The sequence below is a fragment of the Triturus cristatus genome, chromosome 7 (genome assembly GCF_964204655.1).
Source record: "Triturus cristatus chromosome 7, aTriCri1.1, whole genome shotgun sequence".
Classification (NCBI taxonomy): Eukaryota; Metazoa; Chordata; class Amphibia; order Caudata; family Salamandridae; genus Triturus; species Triturus cristatus.
Genome location: NC_140590.1, coordinates 713,788,116 through 713,806,593, shown reverse-complemented (window position 1 = coordinate 713,806,593; position 18,478 = coordinate 713,788,116). Strand labels below are relative to the sequence as shown.

General features: G+C 42.2%; 1 protein-coding gene across 3 annotated transcripts in view; it reads right to left on the bottom strand.

The window, feature by feature from the left end:
* The window catches only part of TEPSIN (TEPSIN adaptor related protein complex 4 accessory protein), a 241,623-nt gene that overhangs the window by 73,402 nt on the left and 149,743 nt on the right, over window positions 1-18,478 (bottom strand). For all 3 annotated transcript variants that reach the window (XM_085617396.1, XM_085617395.1, XM_085617398.1), the window contains 3 exons: window positions 5,359-5,544; window positions 5,099-5,261; window positions 2,943-3,056 (listed from right to left, as the gene is read on the bottom strand). In XM_085617396.1, coding sequence (XP_085473522.1) covers window positions 2,943-3,056; window positions 5,099-5,261; window positions 5,359-5,544 — 463 coding nt within the window. The remainder of the gene's footprint in view (window positions 1-2,942; window positions 3,057-5,098; window positions 5,262-5,358; window positions 5,545-18,478) is intronic.

The following is an 18,478-nucleotide window of genomic DNA, read 5'->3' as shown; positions in this document are numbered from 1 at the left end:
GTGATTACTGAATAACAAACAACAGACGTGTACGGATCTTAACAATGGAGCCCATTTGAGAGCCCATCCCCCCTCCCCCCCCCCCAGTTTTTTCATCCCTCTTAAATCTCTAGTTAAACCATCCTGAGGAACACTCGTGGAAAATCATTGTAGATACTGTTGATTCATAACTAATGCTAGATTTATTTGCCCCTTTCGAAGTGACAACTTGTTACCACCCCCTGCCCCTGAGCAAGGGAACATCTTTTCCTGGTTGTAGTGACAGTGGGTAATCCTCTACTAGTCACCCTAGACGGCTGGCTTGTTTTGCCTTGTCCTAGCACCAACTCTTCATAAAGTCTCGAACTGCGGGTTGCTTATTTCCAGCACTAGTCGCTTTTTCCGCACCTCCCGTGTTTGCACAGAGAGGTGAGATAGAAAAAAAATTCAAGGCTAGACATGTAAGTTGCTCCATGGACAAGATCGATTTTAATTAGTTTCCTTGTGCTGACGCACATGGTTTAGTATTTTGAGAGCCCGGGTATGTCAGGCTGCGTTCTCCAGCTGCGCAGCAATTAGCCTTTGGAGATGATCAGGTCAGGCTGGAGTGGAGGTCGGCAGCGTCATAATCTTCAGCGGGAGGTTTGCATAAAGTCAAGTGTTTGTCTACCGCCATTAGCTGAACCTTGGCAGTTCGTCTGTTTTTGTCTTACCTTTTATCGTGTATACTTTCACCTTGTAAACCTGGTCATAATGAAGTTACTGGCTAGCCTTGTACGGTCTGAAGCCCATCAAACCTTGCGTTGTCATGTTTCTCGCCCAGTGTATCGCGGCCTTTCCTACTTTTAGTGATTAAGGTACAGGCTTGAGGGGTTGCGTTTAATGCCTGTGCCCCATGACCTGGCCCCTTCGAATAATTTTTCTTGACACGATTAGTAGTGCATGAAGCATCATTTTTTTCCAAACAATTACCCCCAGAGCCTCGAGAGACTTATAGTCAGGAAGCGGGGACTGGGGTTTGGTGTTTGGGTTGTGCCGACCTCTAAGAAATGCTTTCTCGAGTTGGCTTTTGAGCCAAGCGGGTTGCGCCAGAGTATAGCAACTCTCGAGACAAAGAAGCAGGTCTCCCTTTATCTTCGCTGAGCAAAATTTAATTACAACACAGGCCTTGTATTTTTGTTTTTATATGGGTTGTGAATGTTCTTGAAGCCCTTCATATATCTATTCACTCTTTCCTGCTGATTGTCTTTAGCCAAGACCATTCTATCAGAGCTCTATTTGCCAAACTGTATATGCAGTTTTGCCCTTTCTCTCTTTAAAAATCCGTTGTCTAATGTTGAAGGTTTCCTTTAGTTGTTGGGAAGTGGAATGTAGGGGGAAGAGGTCGCCTGACCCTGTACCACAGACTTCCAGGTCTTAGTTCCCAGTTCGAGATATGTCATAAGAACATTGCTGCGTGATCACTTTCGCGGCCGCTTTGATGTCCTCAGTGAGCCTCGCGGCCACTGAGGACATCAAAGCGGCCGCGAAAGTGCACACCATTTGCCAGCCTGCGTGCCTCTCTCCCCTACCCCCTCCCTTATCCCACTTCCTGCTTGTTTTTTGTTTTATATCAGTAAGCACGCCTTATTTTTAACAGCTTCCAACATGCAAAAAAAGCGCCATGACGCGAGGGGCCATCTTTTAGCTAAAACATTTTATTTGCTTTTACAAACCGCACACCGTGCTTTTCTTTAACACTGCGACTGCTTTTTTTTTTTTTTTAAACATTTTATTTTACCCAGAACTCATACCGCGCTTTATTTATAACACAGGCGCACACTTTCAACAGAAGCGTGGGTAAACAAACTTTTTGAGCCGCGCCGCCTTTTTTTTGTTTTGCGTGGTGCAACATGTTCATTGAAGCAGTTTTTGCGGCCCCCTCTGCTTCACATTATGAGCCCTCCCCATCTTCTGAGCACAAATGGAGCCTTTCTCAATCAAACGGCAATGCTTCCTCATTCCTCCTCCCGCAGCCATTCCCTGCTCTGCCCAACCTCCTCCCTCTCTCCCAACACCCCTATGCATAGGTCCTGCAAGCGCATACAAGTACAAGCTTCACAGCAGCATTTCTATTTTTAAAAATGTAGCATGTGTAGGCATTTCCATCCTCAGCCATTCCCTGCTCCGCCCGACCTCCTTCCTCGCTCCCAACACCCCCATGGGTGCCTACAAGGTACGAGCTTCGCAGCTGCAGCATTTGTATTTTCAAAAGAATAGCGTGTGTAGGCATTTGCAGTTTGTAAATGCTCAGTCACTACTGGTAAATAAATATTTGAGTGCGTAGACTTTAGCATGTGAACTGCCAGAGCCGCGAAGAAATGCTTTCACATTCTTCCCGTATCAACCTGTCTGTGTCACCAGAACTGGCACAGAGTGTTGGGCGCTTGACATGATAAAAAGGCAATGAGAGACTTGAGCAAAGCTGTCCTTTTAGACAAGTGCTATTTGACTCATGGGACAAAGTGCTCAATACAGGCAGCGTGCAATCAAAAGGGCGAGCAGACAAATTGACTTGCCATCCCTGCCTGCAACGAGTACGGCCACTTCAGGGCTAGTCTGCTTAAGGACGCGATGTTAACCAAGAGGGCAGGAGCTGAACATGAGGTCAATACAACACGTATTAAGGTCTCGCATTTGCAAGAGTTTAAGCAATTGGCATTGTAAATGACAATGCTTTTTATTTATGTTTTAAAAATCAACACATAGATAAAAGGCATTGTCATTTACAATGCGAATAGCTCAAACTCTCGTAAATGCGAGACCTATTGCATTGCAAATGCTTGTTGTTTATTACCTCAGCCCATACTAAGGGTCAACCGCAAAGTTGATGATAAAGTCCTCTTCAAAATACAAAACACAGCAAAGATGAGTCATGAAAAAAATCATTATTAAAAGAATATTGAAAGGTGTAGCTGTCTTACTCTTTCAGAAAGTGCTGAACCTCCTCCTTCGTGAGGAAGACCTTGGTTCCTTGAGTTACTGTATCCACCAAGCTCATTTCTTGCATGCAGTCACTAAGTTGAACACATTCTGCCCTGCAAGAGAGTAGAGAGAGATGAGCAAGATTTTGGTCTATATCTGCTTTAAAGATCAGATGTGAAGGCAAGAAGGGGAGGAAGTGGACAGAATGATGTGCCCCATTAGTAAGGAACTGAATAAAGATTATAGCACTGGAATTTCAGGCCCCTTTGACATCTGGCTAAAGATCCCAGGGGTAGAATGTTGTATTTTTTTTATGTGTGGATTTATATTACACATTTAGAATTAATTTGGGTTCCATGTTAAGTGTGGAAAATTCTAAATAATCAGAATTTCATTTTCTTGCATAGATAACAACCCCCAGGATAATAATTGTGAACCTTTTATTTGCAGATAAAAATGTTATTAATGGAGGTAGATCTCAGTAGGTAGAGAGATATGGGTGAGAAGTTTCAAATGTCATGTGAGACGACCATTGTATATTGTTAACCCGAGAGCTCCTTCAACAGTTTTCTAATAAGCTGCTATTACACTTTTATGATGTTAAGCTTCTTGTTCCACATATAGATGTAAAATGTGACGTCTGTATATTAGCTGCTTGTCTGCAATATGGACTGGATATGATTCCATTTTGCTTTGTTAAATTTTTAAACAAAAATGTTTTATTACAAAAATATTATTACTGGACCATTGTAGATCTAATGCATTGATACAGCTTTGGAATTATACATTTGTCCCCTTTTCAGGTAAGGATAAGGTATCTAAGATTGTAATTTAATTTCAATATCGAGTCTGGATTTAGAATCCAGGATTAAAATCATGTGCCTTCTTAAAGTGTGGATGAAGAGCATAGAATGCAGTGTCTCTTTGGATTGATCATATTTCACATTTGAAATATTTTGTTAATCTGGTATATAGATAAAGAACCAAGTCTTAGAATCTTGTGTCATTCTCATATGTGAATAGCAAAACTTCAGGTTAAAACTCAGGTGTCCTTTTCACATGCTGATAAAGAATCCAGGATGAGGTATCACTTTATTGATATGGAGGGCTGCAGGATTTAAAATGTGTGTGGCTTTAATGCGCAAGTAAAGATTCTAGGATTATAGTCTCATGTTTCTTTGATGTGCACATACGTTTTTGGGATTAGAACATGGCATCCACATTATGTACAGATACGCATTTCAGATTCCCAATCCTGTGTCCACGTTTTTCCACATTTGATTCTAATCATAATTTGAGGTTTAGAGTCTCCAGAATTTGCACAGTGTAAATGAGGTAAAAAGTTTAAACACATGTTGAGAAACAAAATACACTGGCCACAAGCAAGGGGTATGGTAAGGGTAGGATGGGATTTGGGTGGTGGCGATGGGATGGGGGAGGATTTGGAGTTGAAAATCATTCTAAGGATTGACTTATTATTGTCTCCACAACATCCCTCTTAATCTTCAAACCTTGCTCTTTAGTCGTATAGTACATCTTCTTTTCTGCCCGGATCTCTTGGCTTTCTTAAGTAACCTAGTCGCAAGAGTCACTGAAGCAATGATATTTATTCTTGTACCAGCGGCAGATTTCCCCAACAATACCAAAAGGTACATTCACAAGATCCTTGAAACAAAGATGGTCTTGGGTTGAGAAGCCTTTGAAGTTGGCAAGTTGCCATTCAGCTCATGTAAGATCTCACCATTACGCAAAAGGTGGCTGGTTAGTTCTGATTAGCAGTGTCTCCTTTGAGAAGAATGTCAGCCATGCAAAATTAAATTCTGCATGGGGGCCTCTGTAGAACCCAAGGTGTAATTCCCTCTCCTGCAGGTGGTGTAAATCGGTCTTTCAAAATTCCTGGCTCAAACAAGAACTTGTAACAGAGGATAAGCAGCATTCCTTGTGTGAAGCTATTGGGTAAGGTACTGAAACTAACTCTGTTGAATACTGCTGGGGATGAGTCTAGGTCTTCGCTCCTCAGTATATAGTGCATTTGTACCTTTCCATGCATTTATTGGGGGCAGATGTGGGTGAAACTTACAGTTCGAGGCACTTTTCTCCATGGATACTAAAATGGTGAAAGCAGGCCAGTTTTGAGGTTTCTGTCCCATCTTACCTCTCTGTTAAGTCTCCGGCTTCCCTGCTGGCTCCAGAGTTGCTGTCACTGCCGGACATTGAGGTCTGACCAGATTCATAATTCTCTTGAGAGGACCGCTGGGAGCTGTGACCGCTGTCACTTTCCTCCCAACCTCCGCCAGCGAGCCCAGGTTGGCGACTTGCTGTGAAAAGGGAGTAGAAGCCACCATTAATACTCGCTGAAGAATCCACCTCCTTTAAAAAAAACAAAATCTCTTGGACAGCTAAAAAAAAGTGTACCACTGCTGCGCGTCTGGATGGTGGGAAGGGCATGGTCCGCCGTGCTGCTCATGCCAGAAGGAGGAGCCATCACTGGCTGGTAAGCATTCTCATCTGGTCTGCCAGTCCTAGAGAGGTCTGGGCACGAAAGCACAGCATTGGATACTACTCCAGCTACCTTCTGTATGGTGTTCATGATCGATTCCCCTGAAGGAACGGAAAACAGGAGGAGCCAGGAAGCCAAGGCACAAAACAATTATTCCAGCTATTTGCTCAAAATATACCACAGCAGAGACAAAAAACACAATGTAGGTAATTTCAAGAAGGCACAAACTCTACAAAACTCTGTGCATGTTTGCAAGGTTCATCTTTTCATCTCCTACCAGACTTCTTTGAAATTCCTATTTAATTCTAAGAAAAAACTTCCTAAATTTCATTGTGAGCCATGCTACAAGACACACATTTGAAATAATTTTCCCAGAGTATCAAGCAAGTACACTCTGATATTGCAAGTCTGGGAATTTTCTAAGAGGCCTTCAATATTGCACAATTTAGTAATCCATGGTGATCTGTTTACCAGATAATAAATGTCCAACCATAATGAAGTATGAACGCAAATCAGGAGGAAAATAGGTGTTTCTATAAAAACAAAAGATGGAGAACCTGAGGAACAACACTTGAGACTTCCAGAAAATGTATGTTTCATTTGAATCCCAGGATATATCTCCAGGAATCCTTAAAATGTCTGGACTTGGCTTCAGTGTAAGAGAGCTATCATAATTACAAATCCTGACAGTGGTAAAAAGGAGTGTTCGCTCCATTTCATAGTCTTGATCTAAATGTGTTGGTGCACGGGAAGCAATCAACGTATAATACACAAACTATTTGCACATCCCACTCTCATACTTTATTCGACACAAATTTATGAGTTGAGGTTTTTATTAAATCCTCTATGGAAATTCAGGGATTCCTGGGTTAGTTACAGAGCCTTATCAGGGTGTCACAGTTGCAGTGAAAATCTAGTTCATAGAATTTGTATATGTTGTGGAGCTTCGCACAAATCATGAAAACTGCTAGAGCTGGAGTAGGGGGGATACGGGCTTCCTTTAATGTTATGAAATGTTACCTAAGTTGGAAAACATGTGAGGGTAGTAAAATTCATGGAAGGGGCTAAAAATCTGTAACCATGAGATTTTGCACCCTCTGGTTCTACAATTCTTCTTAAGGAGTGACAGACTGCTTGTTTTAATTTGGTGATATGGACTGTGTATGTGTAAACACTCCTTTTATACTTTAAGGCGCCATCTATCTTGCTGCAATTGTGATTTTATTGTGAAAATTAGAAAAAATCTACAATAAATTTGTATGACTATATCCATACAATATATAATACAAAAGTGAATTCACTGAAGTGAGCATGCTCAGTTTAATAGAAGCTTGCAGTGAAGTTCAATTTCCACCTTTACAGATACAAATAAAGGGAATTTGGTGGAGCGCATTCCACAAAGAGTGTTAACCTAAAAATAAAACATTCTAAAAAAGTTGGAATTTATCTGAGCCACATTCACTCAGTAGTTCATAGAAACATAAGAGAACACCATATTTTAATATACTCCTGATGGGCAAGCAATTTCATCAATGGATCGGCATGGCATAAGTTTGTATAAGTAGTGATCCTTTACCACATCTTTGTAAAAAGTGGCTCTAGACCACTTTAAAAAAAAATGTGTGCACAAGTTGGATGATGCATTGGTTTTCTGAGAAATTATGTACTAATATATAGTATCCAAGATGCAGTTCAAGTAAGCTGCAAGTGTGCTGATCATTGTTAGTGCAATTTGATCTAAGATACATCCAACACAGTGCTGATATATCACATAATCATCTGCAATTATCACTAACCAGCAAGATATACAGCACACAACAGACAAAACATCTAATATGCAGGCAAAACAGCACAAATGTGCAATGTCGCCTATAATAGTTGAACAGAAACCTAACAGAACATAGTAAAGTCTTCATTGAATTAGGGCAACAGATCAGTTGGGGGTAAAACTCTGATTATGCAGCACCAGATGACACCATGAAACAACAATACAGCCCACCATCATGCGTCTAAATAAATATCATATGACAAGACACACAAATGTCATACTTCAACACAACCAACATCATATAGTAATACATCCACTATCCTACATCCACATGACCAACATCTGAGGCCAAAACAAACACTTTAATATGCCCAAAACATTAAACTTCCAATTAACCACCATCATATGCAAACACACCCACCATCATACATCAACATAATAAATGCTATATGCCCAGACAAGCAACTTCATAAACCAACATACAACAGCAAAACAACTACCGAAAAAAAAAAAATTACCTTAAAAACTGAAGTTGCCTAATACACATAGAGCTATGCAACAAAAAGTTTAGCCCTTTAAAGAACGCATAAATACATAGGTCCTTCTGTATGGAGAATCAGTAATGAGTTACTCTTCGGAAATGGGCTTAAAATGATTAAATTGTTGATCCACCTAGTATCTGATTAATAGACTAAGTTAGTGAGCAGGAGAAGTACCACTTAGGTCACGTACAGTCTGATGTTCTTGAATAAAAACAAAATAAGTTACTTATCTGTCACTGTAGTTCTCCAGAATTGGTAACTTTCATGGATTCACATGCCTGAATCATTCTTCGTCGTCAAAGTGGGAGTCCCATTGTACTGTATCAAAGCAATAAGATTAGTAAGCCTAGGCTATAATGGCATTAGGCCATGAATGTATTAGCCTATGTCCTTTTTAAAAAAAAAAAAAACTTGGTCTATAAATAATCAGGCAACAGCACCCTCTAGAACACTACCCACAGAGGCTAGATCCCTCAGATTTTCGAGCACAAGTGGGAATAAATATAATCCCAAAGCGTAAAGAGGGAGCCTCTAGGGGAGGAGGTTGGGTTGCATGTGAATCTATGAAAGATGTCAATACTGGAGAACTACAGTTACAGGTAAGTAACTTATTTTCTTCTCCAGTATTGGATCTTTCATAGATTCACATTAGTAAAGATTAGCATACAATAATAATGCAAATATCATTAATAGTCATAACAACTACAATGAGAATAATAAACATAATAGTAGAGTATGGTAAGAAAGGAATATGCTACTTACCAGTATGCATCTGTTCTTGGCATGTAGAGCTGCAGATCTACACACTTGTGCATAGATCGCCATCTGGTGTTGGGCCCGGATGTTTGCAGTTTGTTTTTCCTCTTGGAAAGTCTTTGGAAGTCACGAGGTCGGTGACTCCTCCTTTGGATCGTATTGCGCATGGGCTTCGGCTCCATCCTCAGATTTTTTTTCACCAGCAGGGAAAGATGGAGCGTAGTAGTAACAGTGAAGATGCCCATGTGTGTGCTATCTAAATAAGATAAACTGGAACAGATAAAGGTAGCCGGGGAGGCGGGTGGGCGTGTGTAGATCTGCAGCTCTACATGACAAGAACAGATGCATACTGGTAAGAAGCATATTCCGTTCGAGGCATATGAGCTGCAGATTACACACTTGCGCATAGATTATATAGCAGTAGCCACCGTTAGCGGCGACCACCCGTATCTGTTGCAGTGGTTTGAAATAACGTTTTGAGTACAGCCTGGCCCACACTAGCTTGTTGCTTAGTTTGCACATCTACACAATAGTGTTTGGTGAAAGTGTGCGGTGTTGACCATGTAGCTGCTTTGCAGATATCATCTAATGGGATGTTCCCTAAGAATGCCATGGAAGCTGTGGAAATATGGATTTTTATGGTCAGTTATGTCCCCTATCTTGGACCCCAACGGTTTCATGTATAAATCACAAATACATGTATGTTTCCTCCAGTTCCAGTTATGAAGACGCAAACACATGTGCGTCCACCGCCAACATGTCCTCTTTCAGATCCGCCATGAATGGGCCGGATATTCTATTCCTAAGTATGAAAGGCCACCGGCTTTATATGGTTCATTTATCCCATTTCACAGTCCAGGCGAATAGGCCCTGATTCTGCCATCAAGCCTTTTCTGCCTTCTGCCTCTGAAAGCTCCAGTCTGAGCTCGCATCTGTATCCATGAACTTTGTCCTACTCCCTGTGCGGCTAACGGTGCCTGACTCGACCTGTCTGCTTGCCAAAAACTGTACTTCACCTTCAAGATTATCTGCTCTGCTCCGCTCTTCACCCAATGCATTCCTGTCTAGCAGTTTAAGTAAACATTCTTTCAGCTACCGAGCAAAAGGCCCGGCTTCTCTGTCTTTATGCAAGTAATTCATAGCCCTGTTACTATGGAAGATTTCTGCCCTCGCATCTAGTGTAGACACTTAGACGCTTGTACACGCACTAACAGTCAGTATAGTCAGTATAGAATAAGATTCTATCCTAAGAGACCTCTCTTTTTGGATAACACAGTTCTTTAAACATAGGATGTTAGATATGATTTGGGATTAGGTTGACATAACCCCAGACTTCTGTCTCCACATGTAGAGCTAAATGTCAAGTCCCCTTCACCCCCTAGTTGCACGTCAATCACACGTCATGCTGCTGCGCGCGCATCTCTGCCAAGTATTTCTGCTGACATTGCGAAATTCTTCCGTGGAACCACCCATTTATGACATCATATCCAATGACGTTCTTTAAGTTACGCCCAGTTACACCTATTTTAAGTTACGCATGTATGTTCTTATCTTTGTGATTAACTGTTACGCCCCCTGCATCTGTTTCACTGTAATGCCTATTGTATAAAAATGATTACTTGTCAATAAAGTTGGTCCTTCACTTCCTGAACCTTCGTGGTGATGGAATATGGAGTCCATCGATTCGAATTGATTTTGGAATAAAGCCCGTTCCGAACCTCTAATACCACGGATTCTGCCTCTTATTTTACTGAGCTATTATTATAGATTTTCCGCATCAAATTAAGTCCCGGTAATTAAATTATTTACCACATATATGGCGCCCGAATAGGGACACTTTCTCATCTCACGCGCCGGAGGTGCGTTGCAGGCCCGGTCTCCTGCCACACCTGGACGGACAACAACGCGTACCCACAGGATTTCCTGTATCTCCCTCCTGCCGAGCGGGGGTAACTGAGGCTGCGATCAACACCCAGACGAGGCGGTGAGAAGTGCGAAGTATCCCGACCAGAGCCTAGCTGAGAGAGCAAGATCCGAGGTATACAGAGGCCCACCAGGTTCCGAAGTTCCAAAGTTCCGAAGTTTCGAGTCGAGTCCAGTCTGGTCCGAGTCCAGTTCAGTTCAGTTCCGAGGCCTTCCGTTCCGAGCTACCCGGTGAGTACCATTGTCGGGGAGGCGTTCTGACGTGCACATAGGTTGTGCCGGTCAAGACGGGTTTGGGTACACAAATCCGGTCTGCACTGTTTCAGCAGTGTATCAGTACTGTTTAGCAGTATATCAAGTATGTCTAGTATATAATCCAGAATTACCTAGTTAGTGCCGAGTATCATGTTTAGTGACTAGTTCCTCAAATGACCATCATTGTTGTTCATTAAATGTTAAATGTTAAAATGTTTTAAATACGTTCTGCATATTGTGGTGTGAATGACTGTTCAGTATTGTGTTTTGTTGTATTAAACGTGTTCAGAATTAGGTATCGGATCAGATCAGTTCTCAAAAAATGCCGCTCTTTTCGAAATTAAGACAGATAAAAACTAGAAAAGGGGTACTCGAAGAAGCTGTTCCCATTCCTCCTAGGGACACTCCAGGGTACTTCATGTATCATAAACATGGCCTAGACGCCATATTATTTCTTGATTTATGGGTAGACTACACCAAGGAATTACCAGAAAGTCAGAGGTGGCCCGCAGCTGGGACCTGGGATGCAGATTGCATCGTGAAAGTAGAGGAAGAATTATGGAAAAAGAAAGCTAGACAATCACAGAAAGATGCCATTGAATTATGGCGTAAAGAATCGTATAGACGTACAGAAAAAGCACGTAGACAGGAAGAGAAGAGTAAGGAGAATTCAAATAAAGTTCGAGAAAATCTATTAATTGAAGAAGGTACTCGAGTAAAGTCAGAACAAGTAGACAGACAACGAAATGCCCTTATGAATGGTATGTATCCTCTTCTGGCCGAAGGATTACCTAAGGCTACTCCGGAGATACCAAAAGACTTGCCACCCCCATTGTTCCCGATAAAAGTACATCCCAAAGGGCATCCCAGAACCGCAGAAGATGTTTTTCTTTCCTCTTATTTAGACGACGCAGCTCCCGAGTATGCTAATGCTGCGCCACATAGACCGCCTGCCGAGGGGGTTCAACGCCAAGACCCTCCTCCGTCTGTACCGCCGCAACAACAAACTCCGACACAAGTTCCGGCAAGCACATCTGTTTCTACAGCTGTACCCACATCTATGGTTGCTATATCACGTTCAACGAATCCTTTCACATCCAGCACCCCAGGTGGTGCTACGGGAGGTACAACAAACATTTTTTCCACGCCACCCAGAGTAAATAAACTTTCCTTTCAAGAATTAGCACACCAACGTACGCCCAAACTAGTAACTCCCGACGCGCTTAAGGAACTTCTAATAGATTGTAGATATGACCCTGTGCCCGGAAAGGGGGACGAAATGCTGCTGGCATCATTACGTATCCGACGAGCTGCAATATATTTAGGGAGGCTACCAGGAATTACTACACATTTAGAAAATATATATCACTTTGTCCAGTCAGGACGAGATTCCGAAAGTATTAATAGAGCCTTGGAGTACCAGAAAGTGGAGATACAGGGGGAACTGTTACGTTTCCTCATAAATTGTGTGATCAGAAATCAAAACCGACCAGGGGTAAATCCGGAAGAAATGCAAATTCTTACCACCTGGAGTCGGAATATATCAGAGGGGAGGCATGATAAACGATCATGTATAGTAGCTATGTGCCGCAAGATCCGCAAAGAAATAGAACGAATACACGAAGAAAGATTAGCAGTAGACGAGCCTGAACAAACCGAGGAGGAGGAAGAATTAGAACTGCCCACAGGACAGTTAGAAACTATGGCCTATGTAGGTAGAGGAAGATTTTGTAATAATACTAGAGGCTTTACTGATCCGATACGTCCGATACGTCCAGATAATAACAGAAACTTCCAAAACCCAATAATAAATATAAGGTCCCCCGAACATTCGTTCCAAGCCGCTGACAAATTGCTCCGAGAACGAAGGGGTTATCATATACTCGATTCTATGGACGAACAAGAATTAGCCAGGTCAGCCGTTCATTGGGTTGACAGTCCCGGAAAATATAGTGATGATACATTAGCGCACACGTTTTTGAACCTCACCCCAGATGAACAGCGTTTAGCTGGTATCTATATGGTTCAACAACTCCTTATATTATATAAAAGCCAACACTCCGATCCTGGTCCCTTACCTGATATATTGACTGAATTACTCACGAATAAATGGAGAGGTTCAGGTACTGAGCTAATTAGAGAAATACTAGAATCCAGAAAGCAGTATATTCTTTTTGTATGCCCCGAACATGTCTCACTGCCCATCAAGAAAAGAACGACGTATTATATGGATAGACAGAATCCCTTACGCGAAGTGCACCCGATAAAAGGTGATGACAATCAGTTTAAACGTGTGTTTGTATACACACCCATATCTAAAATAGAACTATTAGAAATGAAGAAAGTGGTACCCAGTCATGACAAAGACCCAGCGGGTTTCCACCGTGAAATTAAAGACATGTTGCTCATGGGAGAATATACCTATCCAGACATTATGACGATATTGAAGGTATTAATGCCTGCGGGCATTTACGAAAAACTCAAGGAAAAGGACTGGGAGGTGGGAGACCAAAAGATAGATTGGACAGCATTAGAAAACGAAGAAAAAGCTCGAGGTCCAGGTTCAGGGCTTGGGGAAAAGACCAAAACACTACCAGGTTTACTAGTACAGGTACTGCCACGTTTATTAACTACGAAAAAGGAAGACTGGGGTGCAATCTCAGCCTGTAAACAAAAGCACGATGAGGACACTAGTGATTTCTATGCCCGATTCGAAAAATGTTTTGGTATAAATAGTGGAATAAAAGCAAGTAGCGAATCATATCCACATCTGTTTGTGACAAAATTAGTTGAAAATGCCCTGCCCCAAGTTAAGAATAGAGTATTGAAATTCGAGAGTACCTGGCAAGGTAACACTCCGTCACAAATGTTACAGATGCTACAGTACCATCACAATAGAATTAGAGAGGAACAAGAACATGAACAAAGACGCATGAAAGATACGAAAATGAAAATGCTCGTTTCCCAGACAGTTCCAGCTGACGGTCATAAAAAGGGTATGACACAGTCTAGTGTTTCAGCAGGTCCTGTAAAAGGGACATGCAACTATTGTAAACAGCCAGGTCATTATGTACACGATTGTCCAGTTTTAAAACATAATATCGCCATAGGTAATACAAAAGAAAGACCACGGCCACTTAGACAGGATCAGAACCAACAAGGAGCTCCGCAGCATGCACAGTCTATGCCAGCTCCACCACAGCAGCCTATTGCTGCTACACCAACAACGACACGACAGATGTACCAGACTGCACAGTATGACTATCCTGATTATCAACGATACTCATGAAACAGCCTAGAGAGGGAAGTTGGCTTACCCCTTATCGAGGTCCCTGTAGATCAAGAAGGACCTTATGTACACAGTGAACTATTAGGCCAGGATAGAAAATTTTTACTTGATACAGGGGCAAGCCGAACAACCATAAAACGTAGTGAAGTTCCAGGGGCACCCCTCTCAGGCTCACAGAATATTTCCCTTGGGTTTTCAGGAAAACCTATCATTAACGAAGTATCACAGCCTCTTCCCCTTACGATTGGTCCTTTGACACGAACTACAGATTTATTGCTTACTAAATCATGTCCAGAAAACCTGTTAGGTATCAAAACATTGAAAGCTCTAGGAGCTATAATATGTTGTTCTCCGGAAGGAGTAAGATTGTTTCTACGTGATTTCAAAGGGCACTATGTGTCCCGAGACATGGATCACCGACTGCAGACTTTACCCACACACTTCTGGGCACAAGGCCCTACAGATGTTGGTTGCATGAATATTACACCATATCGAGTCACACTAAAGGCAGGAGTGGTACTACCACGAATGCGACAATACAAGTTACCCCCAGATGCTGTAGTGGCTTTACTGCAAATCATTGACGAGCTCATTGGCCAAGGAGTGGTTGTGGAAACCGACTCCAATATATGTAATTCCCCGATAATCCCGATTCTTAAACGAACTGATCCAAAGGCCCCGCCAGTATATCGATTGGTTGTTGATCTGCGCGAATTAAATAAATGTATTGTACCACAATACCCCGTAGTTCGACATTTCTTCATTACTGACAGCCATTGATTCTGAAGCAACATTCTTTACTGTAATTGATCTCAAGAATGCCTTTTTTAGCGTCCCAATAGATCCGGAAAGCCAATACTTGTTCGGATTTAGTTTAAATGGACGAAGCTTTAAATTCACACGCGCACCTCAAGGATTCACAGAAAGCCCCAGCATCTATAGCCAAGCACTGAAACGAGAACTTGACAGTATCCACATGCCAGTCAACACTGCCCTGCTTCAATATGTCGATGATCTGTTGATCACCGCCCGAAGCGAACCTGAATGTGAAAAAGCCTCACTGACGGTTTTACAATTCTTGGCCGAAAAGGGGCACAAGGTGTCCCCTTCTAAGCTGCAATTCTGTGTCCAGCGAGTTGTTTACCTTGGTCACTCGCTGTCCAAGGAGGGAAGGCAGCTTACACCCGACCGCATACAGTTAATTGATAACATGTCAGTACCCAAGACACAAAAGGAGGTGCGGGCTTTTATAGGCCTCACTTCATATTGTAGGCAGTGGATCCCTCAGTATGCATTTCTAGCAAAACCACTCATTCAGTTGACAACACAGGAGGCAGCCACATCGACTGTCCTCCCTTGGACTCAAGAACATACACAAGCTTTTGAAAGTTTAAAGAAAGCTTTATGTCAAGCACCTGTCCTAGCAACACCATGTTACAGTAAACAGTTTACACTCTTTGTTACAGAACGCGAAGGTACTGCTTTGTCAGTACTCACACAGGAACAAGCAGGATCACACAAACCATGTGCTTATTTTTCTAGTACATTAGATCCCGTAGCTCAGGCTCTGCCTGCGTGCCTGAAATCAGTGGCAGCGACAGCTTTAGCAATCAGACAAAGCGATGCCATAGTGTTAGGACATCCATTGACAGTACAAGTACCACACGCAGTAGAGGTTCTCTTGAACCGCACACAAACACAACACTTGACTATAGCAAGACTCACCGGTTACGAACTAACATTGTTTCAGCCACACATAGAAATCAGACGTTGTAGTACATTGAATCCTGCCACACTTTTGCCAGTAAACGGAACAGACCCATTAGCGCATGATTGTATTGAAGTTATTACTATCACGACGAAACCCAGACAAGACTTGACAGACGTCCCATTGACAGATCCAGACCTGACGCTGTATGTAGATGGTTCATGTAGGAGAACAAGTACAGGAGAGCTAGTGGCCGCGTATGCAGTCACAACAGACACTGAAGTCATTGAAACAAATCGTATTAATACCTTGTCAGCTCAAGCAGCAGAGCTCATCGCTCTGACACAAGCCTGTATTCAAGCCACAAATAAGAAAGTCAACATATACACTGATTCACGTTATGCATTCGGAGTTGTACATGACTTCGGCGTGCTGTGGCGAGAGAGAGGTTATTTAACTTCTCACGGTGCCCACATTCAGCACGGACCCCTCATTCATGCCTTATTAGATGCAATACATCTACCCACTGCAATATCAATTATGAAATGTAAAGCTCATACGAAAGTTACTGATATCATTTCCCAAGGCAATGATCTAGCTGACAAAACAGCTAAACAGACTGCTCAAACTCACACATCTGACATGACAAAGACAATAGTTCCGACACCAACGCATTGCATGATGGTTAAGGATCCCGCTCTTGACGTAATTGACATACAGACACATGCTACACCAGACGAAATAAAGAAATGGACTGAATTAGGAGGGATCCAAACTGATCAGGGATGGATGACGAAGGAAAAATCTATATGGTTTCTTCCCGACTCAATGGTCCAAGTTATCATTAATACAATACATAGTCCAGCGCACCTAGGAGAAAAGGCTATGCTAGACAGCATTCAACACATTTGGTTCAACAAACATTTACGAGCAGCAGCTAAACAAAAAGTTCGTACCTGTATGATCTGTTGTCAGTTTAACCCAGGTAAAAGCATTCCCGTAGAACAAGGTGGATTTCAGCCTCCTGATCACCCTTTTGAAGTCCTCCAGATGGATTATATCCAGATGGAACGATGTCGAGGATTCAAATACGTTCTTGTAGTTGTTTGTGCTCTGTCCCGTTGGACAGAAGCATACCCGGTTTCAGATTACACTGCCCCGACTACTGCCAAACAGTTAGTTCGAGAATTCTTCCCACGGTACGGTTTACCACGTGCTGTCTACTCAGATAACGGCCAGCCGTTCTCATCCGAACTAATGAAACACGTTTCACTTTTGTTAGGTTATCAATGGAGATTTCACTGTGTCCGACACCCCGAGGCAGCAGGTCTCGTGGAACGACATAATCAAACTCTGAAAATTAGATTGTCCAAAATATGTAGAGAGAAAGGTGTCGACTGGGTAGTAGCCTTGCCAGTTGCACTCTTTTACATGAGAATGGTAGCACATTCTCGAACAGGGCTATCTCCATATGAGGTGATCTTCGGTAGACCACCAAATATGTGGGGGACGCCTATACCACGCAAAATAACTGATGTAGACTGTAATATGCTGACAGATTACCTAGCTTCCTTGATGTCTGCACTACAATCTTGTCGTTCACAGGTAGCTGCAGCCTTTCCCGACAACACCGAGGTGAAACCCCATGACGTAATTCCCGGGGACCTGGTGTTAGTGAGGAACTTTGACCGGAAGTCTCAGCTGGATCCTAGGTGGAAATCGCCTCAACTCGTACTGTTAACCACGAGGACAGCCGTGAAGATCGAAGGTCGAAAAGGCTGGATACATTCAAGTCATATCAAGAAATTTCATGGACTACCATCCGATATAGAGACTAAACACTGTATTTCCTCAAAGACAGACTCAAAGCTTCCTTTGGTTGAACAAACGAGCTCAGAACTATATAGACTAAAATTAAGGTCCAGACAGTCAGACAATTTGATTGTTTAAGTCCTCTCCAAGGTGAATCGGTTGAATTTGTCTCTGACATGTATCCTCTGGACCGGAATAGAGAAGGAGATAATCAAATCCAGTTGAAAAAACATGCGTATTGTAAATCACTGCGTAGTCATTGTACAGTGACGTTATTAATTCTGTTTTTCTTATGTCTTTTAATAATCGCTGCAAGTATATTGTTGCACATATATTATCCTATTTCTAAACATGTTTATAATGTTACTGCTGAACATTCTTTTAGTGAATTTCCCCCGCATGAGTTGTCCTATAGATTTGCGCTGCGCAATAACACTTTTATTAGTATGTTACATCATTCCCATCAGGCTAGCAATGCTACAAATTGTTGGATATGTGGCCGACTCCCTCCCTATCAGAACTAGAAGGGAATTCTGCCTCTCTTTCCATATCCGTTTACACACAATGGCTCCTGTGGAGCATGGTTTAGTTTAATTAATTCCCTAGATTCGAATTCCGCGGTTTATCAAGACAACTGGGTATGGGGAAACCTGAACTTAGTTTTGCTTAAGGTCTGTTACCCTAACAAGGAGGGACTTCCCAAAAGAACAGGAACTGATCTAGAAAATGAAGTATATGGATTAGGTAATTTCACACTTAACCTCATGATCCTGAACGTTGAATCTGAAGCTACACCAATTTTGCCTGCCATGTCCGTATTCCCAGTTAAAGGGGAATTATGCATAAGAAAGAATGGCTCCATACACATGGGCCATAGTAAATGCACCACTGTAATAGAATTCAGTGATCAAGGCAAATCTACATTTAGAGCTTCTCGTCATTCCTACTTTATATGTGGACAGACCGCATATATACGCCTACC